This window comes from Danio rerio, chromosome 8, assembly GCF_049306965.1.
Source record: "Danio rerio strain Tuebingen ecotype United States chromosome 8, GRCz12tu, whole genome shotgun sequence".
Lineage (NCBI taxonomy): Eukaryota > Metazoa > Chordata > Actinopteri > Cypriniformes > Danionidae > Danio > Danio rerio.
Genome location: NC_133183.1, coordinates 3,515,383 through 3,536,880, shown reverse-complemented (window position 1 = coordinate 3,536,880; position 21,498 = coordinate 3,515,383). Strand labels below are relative to the sequence as shown.

Below are 21,498 nucleotides of genomic sequence, written 5' to 3'. Positions count from 1 at the left end.
TGCTGCTGTAGCCCATCCGCCTCAAGGTTGGACATGTTGTGTGTTCAGGGATGCTCTTCTGCAGACCTCGGTTGTAACGAGTGCTTATTTGAGTTACTGTTGCCATTCTATCAGCTGGAACCAGTCTGGCCATTCTCCTCTGACATCTGGCATCAATAAGGCATTTGCACCCACAAAACTGCCGCTTACTGGATATTTCCTCTTCTTCAGACCATTCTCTGTAAACCCTAGAGATGGTTGTGCGTGAAAATCCCAGTAGATCAGCATTTTCTGAAATACTCAGAGCAGCCCGTCTGGCACCAACAACCATGCCACGTTCAAAGTCACTTAAATCACCTTTCTTCCCCATTCTGATGCTTGGTTTGATCTGCAGCAGATCGTCTTGACCATGTCTACATGCCTAAATTCATTGAGTTGCTGCTCTGTGATTGGCTGATTAGAAATTTGCGTTAACCAGCAGTTGGACAGGTGTACCTAATAAAGTGGCCGGTGAGTATATACTACAGTAGCCTATTTCTCAAGTGGTTCTAAACCTTTTTGAGTTTCTTTTATTTGTTTCTTTATTGGTACCACTGTAAAAAATATATTAATTATTATTGCAAATTTTTTATAATAATTGTAAAAAAAAATTGACTAATCTGTTTGGTCTTTCGATTTTACTACTTGTATGCCAGATATTTAGATCCCAGCGCATTTTTTTTGTATTTTATAAGCAATATTTAACACTTTCTTTGATGTCATATTTTAATGCACTGCCAGTTTTAAGTGCACTCAGGAAAAAAAGTGCACTCAGTATGACGTCACTGGTCGGTCATTACTCACCGATCTCACGCACTGAATTTCGGACATTCCTGGTGTTGAGTCCGCCGGTGTGGGACTGTCCCTCTCCCTCTCCCCGCCCCGCATCAGCATCACCTCCTCCAACATAAATATCCGCAGATTCTCGGTCTCACAGACACACGGAGGAGAAACGCAGAGTCGCTTCACTTTGGATTAAGACGCATTTTGTTTTGAGAGGAAGAGAAGTACCGCGCACTTGTTTCTGGAGGTAAGACGCGAACAAAGACTTATTATTAAACATGTTTGTTCTTGTAGGTTGTGTGAGTTTAAATGTTTCAAAACACTCACACAGCTTGGCAGACTAGAAAGCAGCGTTTTGAGGCATCAAAAGCGCGTTCATGTTTAGGAAAACCCAGTACAGCGATGCCCAAAAATGCGTTTCTAGTACGCAGCGAGTGCGCTTTGAGACACGCGTAGTTCATCGATTATACTGTATATCACTTGTTACAGACTGCAGTGTGAGAAATGCACGATTAATATATGCACATTTATTTCATTTCGTTGGTTGTTTGTATTATTAAAGGCATAGATTACTCAAAAACATTATATTTACTCTAAAACTTTTATGAGTTCTTCTGTTGAACTCAAACGAATGTATTTTTAATATTGTTGGGAAAGCCAGCCATTGACTTCCATAGAGTTTTTGTTGTTGTTGTTCCTACTATGAAAGTCAATGGCTGTTTTTTCCCAGCATTATTTGGAGTTTCTTGATTTGTATTTAGCAGAAGAAACTCAAACCGGTTTGGGACAAGAGTAAGTGATGATGATTTAGATTTTTGGAGTGAACTATCTCTTTAATTCACCATTTTGCATTGTAGTCTAATAGTCAGGTTGATTTAGGCATTCACATTTTTGATCTGCATTTGTTAAAGTAGATTAATCATCTTTTTTAATGAGGCGACACGGCAGCTCAGTTGTAAGCACAGTGTCCTCACAGCAAGAAGGTCGCTGGTTCGAGTCACGGCTTGGTCAGTTGGCATTTCTGTGTGGAGTTTGCATGTTCTGTGTTGGTGTTAGTTTCGTCCGGGTGCTCCGGTTTCCCCCACAGTCCAAACACATGCGCTATAGCGGAATTTATTAACTAAATTGTCTATAGCGTATTGTTGTTTCCCAGTACTGGGTTGCAGCTGGAAGGGCATCCGCTGTGTAAAACATATGCTGGATAAGTTGGCGGTTCATTCCACTGTGATGACCCCTGATGAATAAAGGGACTTGGCCGAAGGAAAATAATTGAATGAATAAATCTTTTTGGTTCTCCTTAATTTTTTGAGGTGCTTATATTATAAAAATACACCAATCTAATGCAAGTACATTTGAACCCAGTTATATAGCAGGGGTGTCCAAACTTGCTTCTGGAGGGCCAGTGTCCTACTGAGTTTAGCTCCAACTTGCTGCAACACACCTGCTGGAAGTTTCCAGTATATCTGGTAAGAGCTTGATTAGCTGCTTCAGGTGTGTTTGATTAGGGCTGGAGTTAAACTCTCCAGGACACCGGCCCTCCAGGACCGAGTTTGGACACCCCTGGTATATAGAATATTTCTGAAGATATGTCAGTAGAAAAATGGCATTGTAAGGTAAAATCTGACTTTATGAATAAAACAAAGTGAACTTGGATTTGAAATGCTCCCCACACTGCAAAATAATAAAAAATGTTCTTGCTTTAAGTTTTTGTCTGCTTTCTAGTCCAAAATATCTAATGATTCTTGAATCGAGAAGCATTTTCTAGACAAGTAAAAACATTGTATTGCTTTCAGGAATAAGTAAAAAGTAAGTGATTTTTTTAATTGAAACAAGCAAAATAATCTGGCGACGGGGTAAGAAAAATGACATTATTTCAAACCAAAAACAATATTTAGCTTAACCCATTGGCGGATTATTATGCCTGTTTTAAGGAAAAAATTACGTCATTTTGACTTATAAAACAAGAAATTCTTTTGCTTGTTTAGAAAATGCCTTTTGATTTAAGAATCTTTAAATATTTAGACTAGAAACAAGACAAGCAAAAATCCAAGTAAGAAGTAAGTATTTTTGGTTTGTGATGCATTTATCTTACTTCATAGATTATAAACGTGTGTTTGAGAATATATATTTTTGTAGATATGAACATAGTAGTTTCTTACACAAATGTTGGGATAAAGTTGCTCCTATAAATATAATAATAAAATAAATTACCCAGCAATTGGTTTAGTACATATTTGACCAAAAATAGCATTGAAATAACCAAATTTAGAGTGAAGACAGTGATGAAGAGTAATGTTGACAGATTGATCCAGTCATTAAAGCAGTAACATTGTACAATATAGTCGTTTATATTGTGGATATTGTATTAACAAATGTAAATAATAATGTGTTAAGTAAGTAATGTGGATCGTTATATTCTAAAATGATGCGCTTTTTCAACCCGATTTTGGCAAAACCAACTGCAAGGTTAATTTGAAATTGGCTCATTGGAAATATGTGTCCAGGGCTACAGAGAACCTAGAAATAAGTACCCGGGACTATGTCTAACAAATCCAGAGGGGTGTATATTAGGGGTGTAACGATACACTCAGCTCACGATACGATGTGTATCACGATATAATGTTCACGATTCGATATGCATCACGATATTTGGAATAAAAATTGAAAATTAAACTGAAATGCAAATTTTACCAAGTAAACTATTTTTTTATGTATTTCTTTTGTTTCCACTTGTTAAACTGATCCTTCTTTAAGAAAATAAATTAAACAGGCCTGTCTCTGGAAAATAAAACAATTTAAAAACTTCTTAAAAATATTATTGAAATGACAGAGACAAAATTAAGGAACAATTTAAGTAAAGGTGCAAAATACGCTTTCTATTCAATTGAATTTAACAGTAAGAGCTTAAGGCTTTGCTTGGTCACTTGCGTTTTTTGTGTGTGCAAAAAAAATCCACATTTCCATTATATATTTATAATTTTTCTTTTGTAAAATATTTCCTAAATGATGTTTAACAGAGCAAGGAAATTTTCCAGGAATATGTCTGGTAATATTTTTTCTTCTGAAGAAAGTCTTATATGTTTTAATTTGGCTAGTTTTTAATTTTTTAAACACCATTTTAGGGTCAATATTATTAGCCCCTTTAATTTTATTTTTTAATTTTATTTACTGTCATCATGGCCAAGATAAAATAAATCAGTTATTAGAAATGAGTTATTAAAACTATTATGTCTATAAACTATAAAACTATAAAATCGGATGGAGTCACAAAATCTATATTGACCATCAAGATCTGCAGTGTACATGCAGCCTAAGTGACGCTGGTGCACACACAGTCCTGCAGCTTTCAAGAGCTCCAGGTTTTAAATGCCTTTTTGTCAGCAGCAAGTTGCTCTCGCTCTACTCTTTCACGTGATCATCCTTTATTATTGCACAAGGTATGTTTTTCTTTCTTTTGCTTAGTTATTTTGAGGTAAGAATCATTTATTATTTTGTACATTTTTTTGGTGTTGAGCCCTGAAAAGTCCTGTGAAATAAAACCTTATTGCAATGAGACACTATAAAACCACAACTTTCTCACGCTCATTGAGCAAGCTCATACGCAAAAAAGTGAAATGAATGAGGAGGCGTGTGGAAATAACACAATAATATAAATTAAATAATTTTAGTATGCCAAAGTCAAATTTATCCATATAAAATATATTTTCCCAACAACAAAATTGTGGCTAGTGAAAATGCAGAGTGGCTAGTAATGTTGGAAAACTACTAACCACAGTGGCTAGTGATCGAAGAAGCTAACGTCAAGCCCTTCCAGTGAGTGTTGGTTAATTCATTCATTCATTTATTTTTTTCCGGCTTAGTCCCTTTATTATTCTGGGGTCGCCACAGCGGAATGAACCACCAACTTATCCAGCATATGTTTTGCGCTGCGGATGCCCTTCCAGCTGCAACCCATCACTGGAAAACATCCATACACACTCATTCACACACATACACCATGGACAATTTAGCTTACCCAATTCACCTGTACCACATGTTTTTGGACTTGTGGGGGACCCGGAGCACCCAGAGGAAACCCACGCCAACACGGGGAGAACATGCAAACTCCACACAAAAACGCCAACTGACCTTGACGATGCTTGAACCCGCGACCTTCTTGCTGTGAGGTGATTGTGCTACCCACCGTGCTGCCCTGTATAATAAATATATTAACCCAAATTTGGATTTGTCGATATTTTATCCAATTTGGTTTGAAATAACTCAGCATTTCTTTGAGTCTCTCCTCCAAAAATGCCGTTTTAAATATGGACACACACAATGTTGGGTTAATTTTTTCAGTTCAATTTAAATGACACTATTTAACCCAATGGCTGTGTTTGTCCACATTTGACCCAACATCCCCGTATTTTTTAGACTGCATGATGAGTATGCATTTGTTGTGTTGATAGTCTGCCCGGTTTGAACCATAAACCGACATGTACAGTCATGTTGATTCAGGTTCCTCTAGTTCAGCTTGCATAAAACCTGTTATTTAAGCTTTAACCAGAAGAATCAGCATTTAAAAGCACATTTCATTGAATAGCTCAGCTTTTCTCTGTTCATATTTGCTTGAAATTGTGCTCTATCCTATAAGAAATATCTGGATTTCGTGATTGACAGATGTTTTTGGTTTATTTACAGTTTCTGTCCACTTTTATTGCTGAATTTTTAACTATACAGTTTAACAAAGTGACTTTTATTGGCATTTTAGTAGTCTGAAACAATAAATATGACACTGTTTAACCCAATGGCTTTGTTTGTCCATGTTTGACCCAACAACCTAGTATTTTTTTAGGCCCCGTTTAGTTTTAAAACTGCGTTTTAGATCAAAAACGATCCGCGTCCACACTAGCGTTTCACCTAGCATTTCTGAACATATCTCCGTCCACACTACTCCACTAAAAACGTATATCACGTGACCATTCGTGCACTCTGGGCATGCGCATTCTAGTATAAACAGGAAGCATGTGTCTCGCTCAGCATTTGGTTATTGTTTGTCAACAAACGCCGGTTGAACAATGAACGCGATGGCAAAGAAAGCAAGAGAGGTGTTTTTGTGGACAGACGACGAGGTCGAGTTGTTACTAAACGTAACAAATGAATAACTGCACAATGGTGCCTAAAACAGACAATAGTGCAAACAACGCTCCCATTTCTGTGCCCATGTTGTTGTTTACAGTAAAGGCTGGTCTGGGTTCTGTTCTTTGTACGTGGATTACTCAATTAGCTGGATTTGGATATTGACGATTTGACACGATCCAGGATCGTTTCGTTCATCAAAGCTGATCCGAGAGTTGTTGTCATAGCAACAGTTCTGCTAGGTCAAACCTGATCGGGAGCAGGTTCAATTCATATAAACAGGATTAGATCGGCTCAGTTCAAGCAAAGATAATACAGAAAGTATGTTCCCAATTCTGATATTTTCTTACAGTAGTAGTTATATAAACTTGGGAAAATGGTACATATTTTTTAACTATATATATATATATATATATATAAAGTTATAGTCATTAATAAAATAAATTAAGTTATACATATTAATAAAACGAATGCAATCTGCACTCTCGAAATGAAAGTACAAAGACTGCCACCTGGTGGTGCAAAGAGAAAACTTATTGATATGAACGTTTTAGATCGCTTTAGTACAAATTGTGTATAATAGAAATGCACAATATGTGACTTTTTTTTTTTAAAGCAATAATACATTTATGCAGTCATAAACATGTTTTGATAGTTAATATGCCGGTGATTTGATGCTTCACACAAGTTGTAGACGCCTTTACCGATATCAAAATGCTTTTGTAAACAACCAGTTATTCTTTACACATTAAAAAACGGCTACTATAATAAAGAAAATCTTCTCTAAATGTAGAACTAAATACACTGATTTGCATTGAAATACATGATGAATACTCTTGACACATGAAAGTGTAAAGCCTGCAGCTCACAACAAATGTGGAAGGTTATTGCGTGTCATATTTAACAAACCGTTTACTGCTAATTTGATGTAATTTTGCTCACATGGATAATTGAATATTAATCAGATGATGTCATTACGCTGCTGTGCCGTCAGCCAATCGTTGCATTGCTGATCATGATTTCGAGGATGGATAGATCTGTCCCTCACAACACACGCAGCGATCTCAGATCAGTTTATCCAGACATTCTAATCTGATTTGCGAACTTGTTTGAAGAACCAAATTAGCGAGAGATCAGTTATCAAGATGAAAAGATCCAGGATCTGCCAAATCATCTTAGATCATTTAAGCTAGGTACGAAGAACAGACCCCTGCTGTCTCCCGGTAGTGTTAAAGCCATGTGTTATAGTCATGTGATAGGGGCTTGACGAATAAGGGAAGGATATGCAATGACACAAAAGCCCCAACCAGGTAGCGAATCTCAGCAGCCCCGCCTCCGTTTTCAGACGTCTTCGTTTTCCCTCACCCACACTGAGATGGAGTAGCAGCGTTTCAGAATGAAAATGGGCTCTTCAGATTTCCGTAACACTCCGTTTTCGATGCTCGAAAACTCCGGCGTAGTGTGGACTGATTGCGTAACCGTAGCAAAACTTATGCGTTTTAAAACTAAAACGAATTAGTTTAGACGGGGCCTTGTTCAGTATAAAGTGACACTTTTAGGTACACTACTTGTTACTTTAGGGCGAGGCAGTGGCGCAGAGGGCAGTGCTGTCGCCTCACAGCAAGAAGGTTCCTGGGTCGCTGGTTGGAACCTCGGCTCGGTTGGCGTGTGGAGTTTGCATGTTCTCCCTGCATTCGTGTGGGTTTCCTCCGGGTGCTCCGGTTTCCCCCACAGTCCAAAGACATGCGGTACAGGTGAATTGGGTAGGCTAAGTTATCCGTAGTGTATGAGTGTGTGTGGATGTTTCCTAGAGATGAGTTGCGGCGGGAAGGGCATCCGCTGTGTAAAAACTTGGCGACCCCGGATTAATAAAGGGACTAAGCTGACAAGAAAATGAATGAATGACTTGTTACTTTAATTTCTCAAACAGTCATTTTTGGGCAGTATTGGAATCGGATTGTTATCGCCGATACTCGCCTTCATTTTACTTGGCATCGGATCGGAAATCAGTGGTATCGCACATCACAAGTGTTTGGACTAGCTGGTAAACAGAAGCACCTGGAGGAAACCCACGCAAAGAGCAGTCATTGTTTAAGAAACTATATATAAATAAACCCTTACAATAACAAAAAAAATGTACTGGCAGCAAATGCAGACAAAATATCACTTGAAACTATAAAAAATGTCAATGAAAGTAACCACTTCAAACTTTTCAACATCAAAAATTATTCAATGAAAGATCAAGCGCCTATAATGCAGTTCAGAAGCTGAAATAAAAGCATGAATCACAAAATACAGAAATGTACAGATATTTTAGTGTACATCTCAGACATTTAGAGTAATCAGACTATAATTCAGGCCGGCTGTATAAAGTGCTTCAGGCTCGTGTGACGTTGATGCTCAGGAATCCGTTATTCCCTTAATAACATTCTGCTGTGTGTGAAGCTGCTCTTATCTGCAGAATTACCAAACTGCATGCTTGTGCAGTGAACGACCAGCGCTGCGTGTGTATAAACGTCATGTGGGAGATTAGACACACAATGTGATTTAACAAAGCTTGCAAAACTAAGCAAGACTCGTGCACACGATTCCTCTGGCTTTTAATAAAGAGATAGTTCACCCAAATATTAAAATATCGTCATCACTTCCTCCACTTGTTTAAAAGTTATGCACATTTTTTCTGATCAGATAGAAAGTTTATGCCAGTTGTGCTTATACATTTGTTTACACTCTCATGCACATCTTTGCATTTCTTTTTTATGCAATATTCAAAAATATGGATGAAAATATAGCTAATGGCTGTTTTTTCCCCCAATATTGTTCCCAAAAGATTGTAAATTGTGGGTGAACTGTCCCTTTAAGTTCAGTGCATGTGTGTTTGCATTAGTCAGCACATTTCCAGCATGCTCTAATGCCTTAGCGTTGTGCTTTACAGACACACTGAGACTTTGTTGGTTTAAGTCAGATTCCTTAAAGATTGCTAATAACCCACCAGGTCTGCCAGTGCTGACGTTTACATCCTACTGTAGGACGTTGCGATATTGAAGCGATAGAGATACCCTGCAAAATAATGCAATACGATGTTTTTAAAAAAATGTATAACCAACATAAGTTTCATATTATTGAGCTTTAATATTGCATAAAACAAATCAGACATTTCAGAATTTCAGAAAACAAGTCAGAATTATTTTTTTTCAATATGTTTATTGATTTTTTTTCCTTTTCTCCCCATTAACTAGGCATACAGACAACAATGCAGCCTTCTTATATATATGTATATACACATATACATACATACACACGTATACACATTCAAATACTATAGGTAACAAATAATATATTAAAATATATTAATATATAAATAATATATATAATAAATAATAATATATATAAGTAAAATAAATAATATATATATATATATATATATATATATATGACAAAATAAATAATACAATAAATAAATAAATAAATAGATAGATAAATAAATAAATAAATAAATAAATACATGTTTATAAACACACAAATTACATAATATTCATATATGGTTCCCATAGATAGTCAAAGTCCTTCTGCTTGCCTTTGATGACATAAATAAGTCTCTCCAGTCCAATACAGTTCAATATTTCTTTTTTCCACATTTCTATGGATGGAGCATCAGTTGAAGTCAGAATTATTGGCCCTCCTGTGAATTTCTTTTTCAAGTATTTCCCAAATGATGTTGAACAGAATTAGGAGTTTTTCACAGCATTTCCTATAATATTTGTTCTTCTGGAAAAAGTCTTTTTTGTTTTATTATTTGCATTTGACTAGAATAAAAGCAGTTTTTAATTCTTTTTAAACCAGTTTTATGGTCAATATTATTAGCCCCCTTAGGCAGTATTTGTTTTCGATAGTCTACAACAGTGGTTCTCAAACTTTTTTCACCAAGTACCACCTTCGAAAAAAATTGTCTCTCCAAGTACCACCATAATGACCAGTATTGAAAAAAATAGCGCCGTAGGCCTAATTAAGCAGCTACAGCTATGCACAGTTTGAAAACGAGTCAGATTAATTCCTATTATTAAGAATATATATTATTGTCAGTCACTTTAAACATTTTAAATAGTCTGAACATTAACTGCTTGCAGGTAATATATATATATATATATATATATATATATATATATATATATATATATATATATATATATATATATATATATATATATATATATATATATATATATATATATATAAATAAAAGTAAAAGGAAAATTGCTGTATTTAAATCTAAAGTATTCATAGTAGCCTATTCATCAAAAGCTGGAAATGTTGCTTGGACCTCATAAATATAGGCTATGTCATATTCATACACTTTTAGACAAATCTTGAAATATATGTTAAATGTTCATATGACAGGGTTCATACAGGCACAGCCTAATGAAAATCAAGGAATTTTAAGCACTTTTTCCAGCAGCTATTTTTTATTTTCAAGACTGACATGCTATGTATTGAAGACCTGAAATGTATTCTCAGCAACCCATAAAATATTGCATAGGAATTGATACAAATAAATAACATGAATAATAATAATAATTATTATTATTAATCATATATTAATAGTATAATAAACCTGCACTAAATGCTTGTGAAATATTTTTGTACTCAAGTAAAAATACTATTACACTGCTAAAATAACACACATTTTAGTAAATACAACTAATATTAGGTAAAAGTACAAAGCACTCTTTTAAAAAGTACAAGTTGGTTACTTTTGAAAAAAAAAATCAGATTTTCATTATGAAATCACTTTTAAGTGTAAACCTGATTGAATGGTTTAATTGCTTAAATCCCAAAGCTACATGTAAAGGAATTTGCACAAACAAAGGAAGTATGGTCCATTTTTCCTTTCATGACAATTAATCTTTTTCAATAGCACTGGTAAAACTACCACATAATCTTTAAGGCCATAGAGACACTTTTTGCCAATTTTTTTAAACAATATTTTCAAGCTTTGAAAGGTTTATTAAGAATATGATGAAAAGATTTAAATTTTGCCTTTTATTTACATTTGTTACACTATTTTTCTTTACAATATGGAAAATTTGTTCAATCTGAGCACACACGCGATCATGAGAGGACTTGCAGTTCATTTGAAATTTAAGAGCTCGCATATCTGTTTTAGCGATTTGCGCACATAAATGCGCTTTCGTGTTAAAATAAAGCACTCGCCACCTTTCCAGAAATGAGTAATTGCGCAATACCTCTATTGCCGCGCCGCCATTCAGACTGTATAAAGGCTGTTGGAGAGCAAAACGTGTATGAAGATCATCAAATAGGCAGGAAATATGTCCGCGGTTTAATTACTCTGCTAGACATCTCGATAGTGAAAACATCCGAGAAGCATTATTCCAACAAAACATTTGTTTTTAAGTTGTTTTTTCTGTCTCTGCAACACAGAAAGCATTTGTCCCGCCCTTACGTTTCACGCAAAAACTAAACAAGGTCGACTGTGATTGGCCAGTTTTCATGGCAGTCAAATCACGCTTCAGAATCAATTCGGAAACTGATTTTCAGCAGCTTATGACACATTGCACTAAAATAAACATTATAAGCACAGCGCTGTGATCGTACGCTTTACAAAAAAGCCAAAGCTGATCACATCTATATTATAGTACAACATCAAAGGATTAAAAGTGTTAATTGTTTATTTCATTATTTGGCGATTCCTCCGCGTACCACTTGGAGGAAGCCCGCGTACCACAGTTTGAGAACCACTGGTCTACAAAACAAACCACTGTTATACAATGACTTGCCTAATTACCCTAACGTTACCGTAAATACCCTAGTTAAGCCTTTAAAAGTCACTAAGCTGAATACTAGTGTCTTGAAAAATATCTTATCTAATATTATGTGCTGTCATCATGGCAAAGATAAAAGAAATCAGTTATTAGAGAAGAGTTCCATGTCCACCTGCTTGGCTTCAGAAATTCACATTCATTTCCTGATGTGCCGAACAGTCTTTCAGAGGGTGTGCTGGTGGCAGACACACATGCTTTTGTATTAAATCACTCAAACCACCACAGTATGTATATTTGTGCTATTTTATATATATTGCACAGCCCTGACCCTAGTTTTGGCTTGTAAACAGCAAGCAGTTGCTCTTATCCTGCATGTGTTCTCTCAGTGCTCATATTTATCGAGAGCTCACAGATGGACTGATGCAGATAGATATATATGTATGAACACACACACACTCTTTCTTTCTCTCTCTCTCTCTCTCTCAAGTTCAAGTTGCTTTATTGGCATGACATTCAGTACAGTATTGCCAAAGCACTTTAAATATGAAATATATTAAAACCATCAAAAAATAAAAATAATAATAATAAAATAATAATAATAACAATAATAATACAGATAAAAAATAACGACAAAAAAGAATACATTTGATAAATATAACAATAATAATAATAATAATAATAAAAAGTTTTAATCATTTAATAAGACACATGCATTTACATTAACCATTTCTTATGGTGCGTAGGGTGTGTACATATTTTGCAGCTAGTCTAGATGTCAATTCCTCCTCTCAGAGTACATGGTAAAGTTTTTCTGAGTCATTTAAATTAAAAAATCAATTAGTCATTAGTTATTGACTTTAGTGTTTCAAATTGGGGGAAAATATTTCTCTAGTCGTGGTGTATTTGGGGCAAAACCGAAAACTCTCTCTCTCTATCTCTCTCTCTCTATTAATTCAATTATATTCAGTATGCTTTATTGGCATTGCAATGTTTACATTAAAGAACATATCAAGTTACAAAGCAGTAATTTAGTAGTAACAGTCTCTCTCTCTCTCTCTCTCTCTCTTTAGGTTTAATCTTGTTTAGGTTTTGCTTCTCTCTCTCTCTCTCTCTCTGTCTGTGCGCGCTGTGACTCAGCTTCACTCCTTTACAAGCTTTTGGACTCACTCATCACGTTTGCAGTAATCTATCCCTCTATTCTTCCCTCCCACATGTCTTCTGTCTGCTGGACAATGGAGCTCTGTTCTGCCTTTGGGGCCGAAAGTGAGGAATGACTTTCACACAAACACAAACCTGACTGTGGGCACTAAATGTTGCACATTTTCACCATTTAAATTGGCAAATGTGCCACTTTTTCGGCTTAAAACAACATTAAGTGACAAAATTCGTTTGCTTATTTATTGACTTGTCTTTTAGAGGATATATTTTGGACATACACTGATCTGTAGTAAAATGTAGTCATGTTCAACTTAATTTGTTTAAATTAAGCCCATATAAATTGTTTGCAGCCACTTACCTTAAACAAATTGAGTAAATCCAATGAATCGTTTTTTCAGTGTACAGTAAATGTGATTTTGTTTTATTCCTTTGAAATATCCTCACACCTGTTTTAGTCTAAATCTAATACATTTTATGCTTTATTTGTTGTAAAAATTGGGCTTTTATTTGAGATGTATAAAATCTAAATTTTCAGTAAAATTTGAGTTTCGGTCACAATTCATACTATCAACTGCTGGCTTATTACCTGCCTATTATTAAAGGTTCATGAAACCCTTGAGTACCTTTTTTGAGATTTTATCAGATTTGTGTGTGTTGAGCATCAGTTAAGAGGGTGTCAGCTTTAATTGTGGGGAAAACTGGATAATTTTGAGCTTTTGTCAGCTAATTTCAGCTTCCGGGTTTAAAATGATTTTTTAGGAGGGATCAAAATCGGCGACTTGGCGCAGAACTGCAAGTGCAAAGATGACACGTCGGTTTCTCATTATTATTCATAGCCGAGTTTTCTTATCCTATGAGAAGAGCCGGCTGCTTAATTATTCATCAGGACACGTGCTTTCTGAAGACAAAGTAGACCTGGCTGCCCAGTGCCAAGCTCAGCTGTGAAATCCTACGTTGATGACTGGGTGAGACGCGTTCGTGGATCCACGGCACACAGTATTTAGCCGTTCATGAATGGTTGTATGTGTTTGTTTTCATGGTTCACGGGGTTTGTTGCGTGTTTTTCCCCGTGATGCTGTCAGGACCGATCATACAGCAAAGCTGTTTGTGTGCTGCAAGCATTTGGCGTGAGAGCAGTATGAGAATTGAAGAATGGCTGACGTCGTCTTTTATCAGGAGTTTGTTCACATTTAGACACATCTCCGTGCTGCTGCGTTCGCCTAAATCCTCCAGATTACCAGCAGGGCTAATGGTTAAAATAGACTGGGCAGGAGACCTGCTGCACTGAGTCTGCATTCAGACCCGGAGATTGAGGGAGAAGTCCTCATTTATAGTGTTTTTATGAACACAATTTTCTTTATAATGATATAAATCGTGTTTTTTTCCAGAGATAGGTTGCGGCTGGAAGAGCATCCGCTGCATAAAAACTTGCTGGATAAGTTGGTGGTTCATTCCACTGTGACAACCCCAGATTAATAAAGGGACTAAGCCGACAAGAAAATGAATGAATGAATGAATAAATTGTTTTTTATGTGTATAAGAAATTACAAATGTAGCAGGGCATTAAATGACTGTTTATTTCTTTACATTTTAACTTTGTAAAGTATGAAATCATGGGTCTCCGCATGGTTTGTGTCTCATTTTGTGAGCTGACTGACAACAGCTGTTCGCTCCCCTCCTTCTCCCCTGTTCTGCTGGCCACGCCCACTCCTGCCCTTTGCTCGTGGAGCTCCACGCCCACTATGATGCATCTTTTGAAAAAATTCTGAGGTGGACCTGAACCAAAGAGCTTAGAATGACCAAGAGGTGACACTCAATAGAACGTTTCATTGCAACAGCAGCGCCCAGCAACAGCCCTGGATTCCGCCATTTTGGAGTGAAAGTGATCAGCCGTCCATTGGATCTCATTACTGTTGCGACGGCAAGCAGCTGCTTTGTTTTTTATTTATTTATTTAAAAAGCGCATTAAAGTTGAGATACAACCTGAAAGACGACAATACAACACTTATTATCACAATCATCAGCACTTTTAATAGTTTATTTTACAGACTTATTATATGCTGTTGTTCTATTAGAGTTTTGGCCGCCACCAAAACAGCTGCCGCACCCTCTAGTGGCTGTTTCCCAAATTACACTTGAGTTTCGCCTCTTGGTGATTCTATGCTCTTTTACCTGACTCAAAAGTGGGGGGTGTCATGGCCCTTTAAGTTATTAACTGTTCATTAGTGGGTATAAAGTATGATCTTACTCTGCTTCCCTAATTCTACCTAAAATCTAAACCCAACTTCTACCTTACTAACTATTAATAAGCAGCTAATTAGTCATTTATTAAGGTAGTAGTGTTAGTTAATGATTTGTTAATACCATGAGCTGTGCCCTAAACTAAAGGGTTACCAAATTTTCTTGCTCTCCATTTTTATGATTGCTAAATGCAAACATGTCAACGTCATTAATAAACCAGGATGCATTTACTGGAGAGGTACAATGACAGACATTAATGTGATTTTTTTATAAGACAACAGTATAGACTCAGGGTTGTCTTGTAATAGACTCAAACTTAAAGGCTTTCATGAAGTTTAGTTTTTGTTTAGGGGTTCTAGAAGATGCTGACATCCATTGTGGTTCAAAAACACATTATTTTTCACATCAATGGATTCATTTTACTTCAGCTTAGTCCCTTATTTATCAGGGGTTGACACAGCAGATTGAACCGACAACTATTTCAGCATGTGTTTTACACAGCGTATGCCCTTCCAGCTGCAACCTAGTACTGGGAAACACCCATACACACTCATTCACACAAACACACACACACACTCATACACTACGGCCAATTTAGTTCATCAATTCCCCTATAGTGCATGTGTTTGAACTGGGGGAGAAACCGGAGAACTCGGAAGAAACCCACGCCAACACGGGGAGAACATGCAAACTCCACACTAAAATGCCAACTGACCCAGCCGAGACTCGAACCAGCAACCTTCTTGCTGTAAGGCGACAGTGCTAACCACTGAGCCACCCTGTTTTGTTGAACTCACTTAAATTTGTAAAAGCTAATGAGTTCACTTAATTCCTTCATGTTTTCCCAACACAAATGGATTTTGGAACTCAGCAGTGTTTTGCGAATGATCATATTGCGATATCGATGCTGAAGCGATATATATTTTGAGCAGCCCTGCTTTGTAGGATGTTTGAAAGCTTTTTGAGAGGAAAGTAAATGGAAAAGGAAGGACAAAAATACCCTTAAGTGTGAGGTTGTTGGCAGTCTGTGGTTTTATAGTCCTGTGAGTCAGAAAGACAGAGTTCATAGTGACTCACTGAGAGCCGTTGCACTTTCTGAATGAGGTCAGATAATAAAGAAACAGACGAGAACAGATAGAAGGAGAGGAAGAAAAGTGCCAGTGTTTCTGCATCAGCTCAGACTGATCAGTTTGTGTTGATTGTGAGTCTGTTTGTGTTTTGTGTGTGTATGTGTGTGTGTGTGCGTGCCTGTGTTTTGTCTCTCATGTCAGTGGGTCCATATGTTTCCTGCACAAAAGTCACACCCATAATGCAAACCGTGTTAACTAACCACTACATTGAGGGCTGACTTTAAATGCATGTGTTTTTATGGTTGCAATTATTGCCAACTTGGTCACAGATGGTATTTTTATTTCCAATAATCGTGTATAAGCAACTTGCATATGATTACATACGATTACAGTTACTTTAGAAAGGTTTATAAAGATTTAAAGGGATAGTTCATGCACAAATGCAAATTTTTCCTTGTCATTTATTCAGGTGGTTGTAAGCTTTAAATTATTATATTAATATTATATTATATTAAAAAGATTCACTCTAAATTATTAATTTAGAGTGAATCTACAATAACTGATTCACTGATCCAAACTGTTAATTTAGAATGAATTTACAATAATTTATTCACTAATTCAGATTATTCATTTAGAGTGAATCTACAACAACTGATTCACTGATTCGAATTATTCATTTAGAGTGAGTCTACAATAACTGATTCAGTGATTCAAATGATTTATTCAGAGTCTACAATAACTGATTCACTGATTCAAATGATTTATTCAGAGTGATTATACAATAACTGATTCAATGATTCAAATTTTACATTTAGAGAGAGTCTACAAATACTAATTCACTGATTCAAATTATTCATTCAGAGTCTACAATAACTGATTCACTGATTCAAATTATTCATTCAGAGTCTACAATAACTGATTCACTGATTCAGATTATTCATTCAGAGTGAGTCTTCAATAAATGATTCACTGATTCAAATTATTTATTCAGAGTGATTATACAACAACTGATTTACTGATTCAACTTTTCCATTCAGAATGAGTCTTCAATAAATGATTCACCGATTCAAATTAATCATTTAGAGTGAGTCTATAATAACTGATTCACTGATTCAAGTTATTCATTCCGAGTCTACAATAACAGATTCACTGATTCAATTTATTCATTCAGAGTATACAATAACTGATTCACTGATTCAAATGATTAATTCAGGGTCTACAATAACTGATTCACTGATTAAAATTTTACATTCAGAGTGAGTCTACAATGAATGATTCACTGATTCAAATTTTACATTTAGAGAGAGTCTACAATAACTGAATCACTGATTCAAATTATTCATTTAGAGAGAGTCTACAATAACTGATTCACTGATTCAAATTTTTCATTTAGAGAGAGTCTACAATAACTGATTCACTGATTCAAATTATTCATTTAGAGAGAGTCTACAATAACTGATTCACAGATTCAAATTTTACATTTAGAGGGAATCTACAATAACTGATTCACTGATTCATTTTTTTTTCCATTTAGAGTGAGTCTTCAGTAAATGATTTTTTTTATCTATTTAGAGTGAGTTTTTTGTAAATGATTTGCACGATTAAATCAGAGCAAGTCTCCAGTGAGAGTTCAGTAATTGATTTAGAGTGAGTCCACAATAATTGATTTACTGATTCATGTTATCTGTTTAATGTCAGTAAATGATTTACAGATTCAAATGATCCATTCAGAGTGAGTTTCTTTCTTCTGTTTAGCATAAAATAAGATATTCTGAAAAATGTTGGAGAACAAACAGCCATTGACATCCATAGTACATTATGCTTTACAAAAAGTCCTATGATCAATAACATAATGCATGAGTGCTTGTTTGTTTTTTGCAGGAGAATACAGAGATCTGCAGGAGAGCATGAATTTATTACTGAACCTGCTGCTGCTTCTGTCTGCTCTGAGCTGTGCTGCAGATCCCACAGTAAGTGTGTGTGCGTGTGTGTGTGCGTGTGAGAGATATATATCAGTGAGTCTGATTATTAATGTATGACTAACATTCTGCGTCTCTGATAGGAGCTGCATGACAGACAAAAAAGAGGAACTCGCAATTATAGAGGTGAGATCTATTCAGACCATGCTTGTTTCCTTCCTTCTTTATTTATTTTATTGTCTGGCTATATATGAAAACTCTCTCATATACTGCTTATATTATTTCCGCTGTAGTTCCTGTGCTAATGACGTGTATGAAATACAACATTTATCTTGTGTGCTTTCTGCTTTCTGCATTTTTGTTAAACGGCAACATGTAGTTTACATTCAAAGTAATTCCACCAATCACAGCGGATAAAATGCAGCAAATGAAATCTTTAGCTCCGCCCACTTACAGCAGATGACATCCATCTCATAGACGTAAAATTTAATCTGCATCTGTACATGATTACAATCATTATGTGTTCATTTAATTGTGTGTGTCTGTCTGTGTGTCAGAAGCGTGTGTAGACTCTAATTCGGCCGCGGTCAGAGACATTGGTGTGACGTGGCTGCGATGGAAAGGACTGAAAGTCGAGTTCTGCCGCTGTGCGTTAAGAGGAAGAGCTCGCTGTCATGAGGTCCCTGTGACTAGTAAGTGACCATACACACACACAGACACACACACATCTACCATAAAGATTATTACAAACACTGATTGCTGTAATGCGTTACAAATAAACTATTTAATGTAATTAAATTAATATTTGAAAATAAATATTTGATGAATATAATTTTTATATATATATATATATGTATATATATATATATATATATATATATATATATATGTATATATATATATATATATATATATATATATATATATATATATATATATATATATATATATATATATATATATATATATATACAGCAGTTCTGTCTGGTTTTTTAATCTGATTGGCTGAAAGCTGTACGTCCAGCCTCTTCACCCTTGTGTATTACTTCGCCCACATACAGCAACAAGCAGAGGACACTCTACAGTTTGACAAATATTGCAGCTGTTGGACAACATAATGTAGTTTTGAGGCTTTTTCAGGCGAGAATGTAGTTGTTTGGATTGCAACTATGCAGTTTATTTATAAGAATAGTGCCTGTTTTAAATATTTATATTTTCTCAGAGACAGCGCGTAGGTGGCCGTTAGCCTGTCATTGAGCAGACCTAAGACAGAGAGCGCATAATAAGTCCTTAGAAGATAAAAACTGCGTAATTTCTAACTACAGCTGATCAAATCATTATTAAACTGGTAAATGTCTTTCGATCTCTCTCTTTTGTATGTTGTAGTGCTGTATTTATACCATATAATTGGTGTGAATTGTATTGTTGTTTAGCGTTTTTCCTTATAGCAAGCACAACAGTAATCTGGTAGTGTTTTGCGCTGCTTTGGCTTTTTCGGGGATATTTATTGTGATCTTCCGATTGCAAAAGAGAAATACTGGGAAATCTCTTTAGACTGATGGCATTTCATTAGTCTTAAAATGTGAGCAAAATCAGCTGTTTTGTCATCACTTTAGACATTACGCTAGCGAATCCTTCAAACACTCGCTCTAAAGTGACGTTGGTGAATGAGAAACAGTTTCTGCTGTTCTGTGAACAGCTTAAAATAAGTTATTTTTATTGCTTGTATATGCTTTTCTAGTGGGGGATCGTGAGTTCTTGTCGATCTTACGTAAGGGGTCGCTGGCTTAAAAGTTTGAGAACCACTGGTTTAGACTGTCTGTGTTTGATTTTCTTTTTTATATACACGATTATGCCGTCAAATTGTTGTATAAACGCAATATCTCATGAGTAGCAGTGCGATGTGGCTGGATATCATCACTGGTGGGACACCAAGGCACCACAACGCAAGGCCTCCCACCAGTGCCAATATACAACCACATCGAACTACTACTCATGTGATATTGCTCATTTGAAAAATAATTAAAAAATTGTTATTGCATTTATGTCCAACAAAACATTTTTTATTAAACAGATACATTCATTAAAATAAAAGTTTGGTCACAGAACATCTTCAGAAATAATGCATTTAAATGAAAATGAGTTATTGCAAAAGAAGAATTACAAAATACAACTAAACCTAACTACTTAATTAAACATAACAACTAAATTTTATCTTTTTTTATGTTTCTCTTGATTTCTCCTGTTTGTTAATTTTATTTAGTATTTTTCCCAGTCATATTAATTTGTGACTGCTCATTTTTTTTACTGTAATCTTAAGATTTTTTGTTAAATTTGTTCCAGTTTTGGCTTCAGTACTGTCTAATCTGATGTTTATGCACCAATGGGTAATTGCAAAGGATCCTTTAAAAATATGAATGTAAAAGAGAGATCTGTACTCATTTACAATAGGGGAAATAACTATTGAACACGTTACCATTTTTCTCAGAAAAAACATATTTCTAAAGGTGCCGTTTGCTTTAAATTTTCATCAGATGTTGGTAACAACCAAAGAAATCCGTATATGAAAAGAAAACAAATCTAATTAGTTTACAAATAAAGTTTTGCGTAATAGAATGAAATGACACAGGGAAAAAGTGTCACGGTTCAGTGAAGGGAAAATGGAGCAAGGACCCAAGTGCAGGGTAAATAAGGAATTTATTTAGAATAAAACAAAATAAAAGGCAAAAACAGCAAAACAAACTATCCCGAGGGGAAAAACATTAACAAAACAAATAAACAAACCAAACTAGACAGGGCGGGCTGGCACGGATCATGATGATGATGATGTATGATGACATACAATGACGAACTGGCACAGGACAGCAGACATGAGGGGATTATAAACAGAAATAAATTGACACAAACAGGTGAACATGAGAAAGTAATCATGGGTTAACAAGGAGGGTTTTACTTGACAATAGACAGGAGAGCACATGACACAACGAGATAAAGCCATGCTCTCACATAAAACAAGACTGAACACGCAGCCAAAGAGAGAACTCATTAACCGCGTATTTGTATGACAAGACAAACACAACACTGAAGCACACAACAAAAGCATGTGACCACAATGTAAACACAGAGCCACGTGTCTTGACAAATGACGCAAGACACGAGCACACGATAGGTAAAAGCACCTTAGCGTGCGCTCACACATATGCAACGCGCATGCTTCATCTCAGCGCCAACCAAAAACGAAACCAACTAGACGGAGGCGCCGAGAATGAAGCAGCGCGATGCTGACAGAACAAAACACAAACACTAGAACAAAAGTGTGCGACCGAGCCACGCAGAGCCCTCACAGCCGCATTAAGCGGGAGCGCGCATGCTTTTCACACACCTACGATGGCGCGCGCACACAGAGACAGA

The 21,498-nt window shown here is 35.8% G+C and overlaps 1 protein-coding gene across 1 annotated transcript in view; it reads left to right on the top strand.

Annotated features, from left to right (window-relative positions):
- Positions 1-953: 953 nt before the first annotated feature.
- The window catches only part of plat (plasminogen activator, tissue), a 49,533-nt gene continuing 28,988 nt past the window's right edge, over positions 954-21,498 (top strand). The window contains exons 1-4 of the mRNA XM_002663051.7: positions 954-1,048; positions 18,050-18,138; positions 18,231-18,273; positions 18,645-18,779. Of these exons, the coding sequence (XP_002663097.1) occupies positions 18,076-18,138; positions 18,231-18,273; positions 18,645-18,779 (241 nt within the window). The 5' untranslated portion in view covers positions 954-1,048; positions 18,050-18,075. The remainder of the gene's footprint in view (positions 1,049-18,049; positions 18,139-18,230; positions 18,274-18,644; positions 18,780-21,498) is intronic.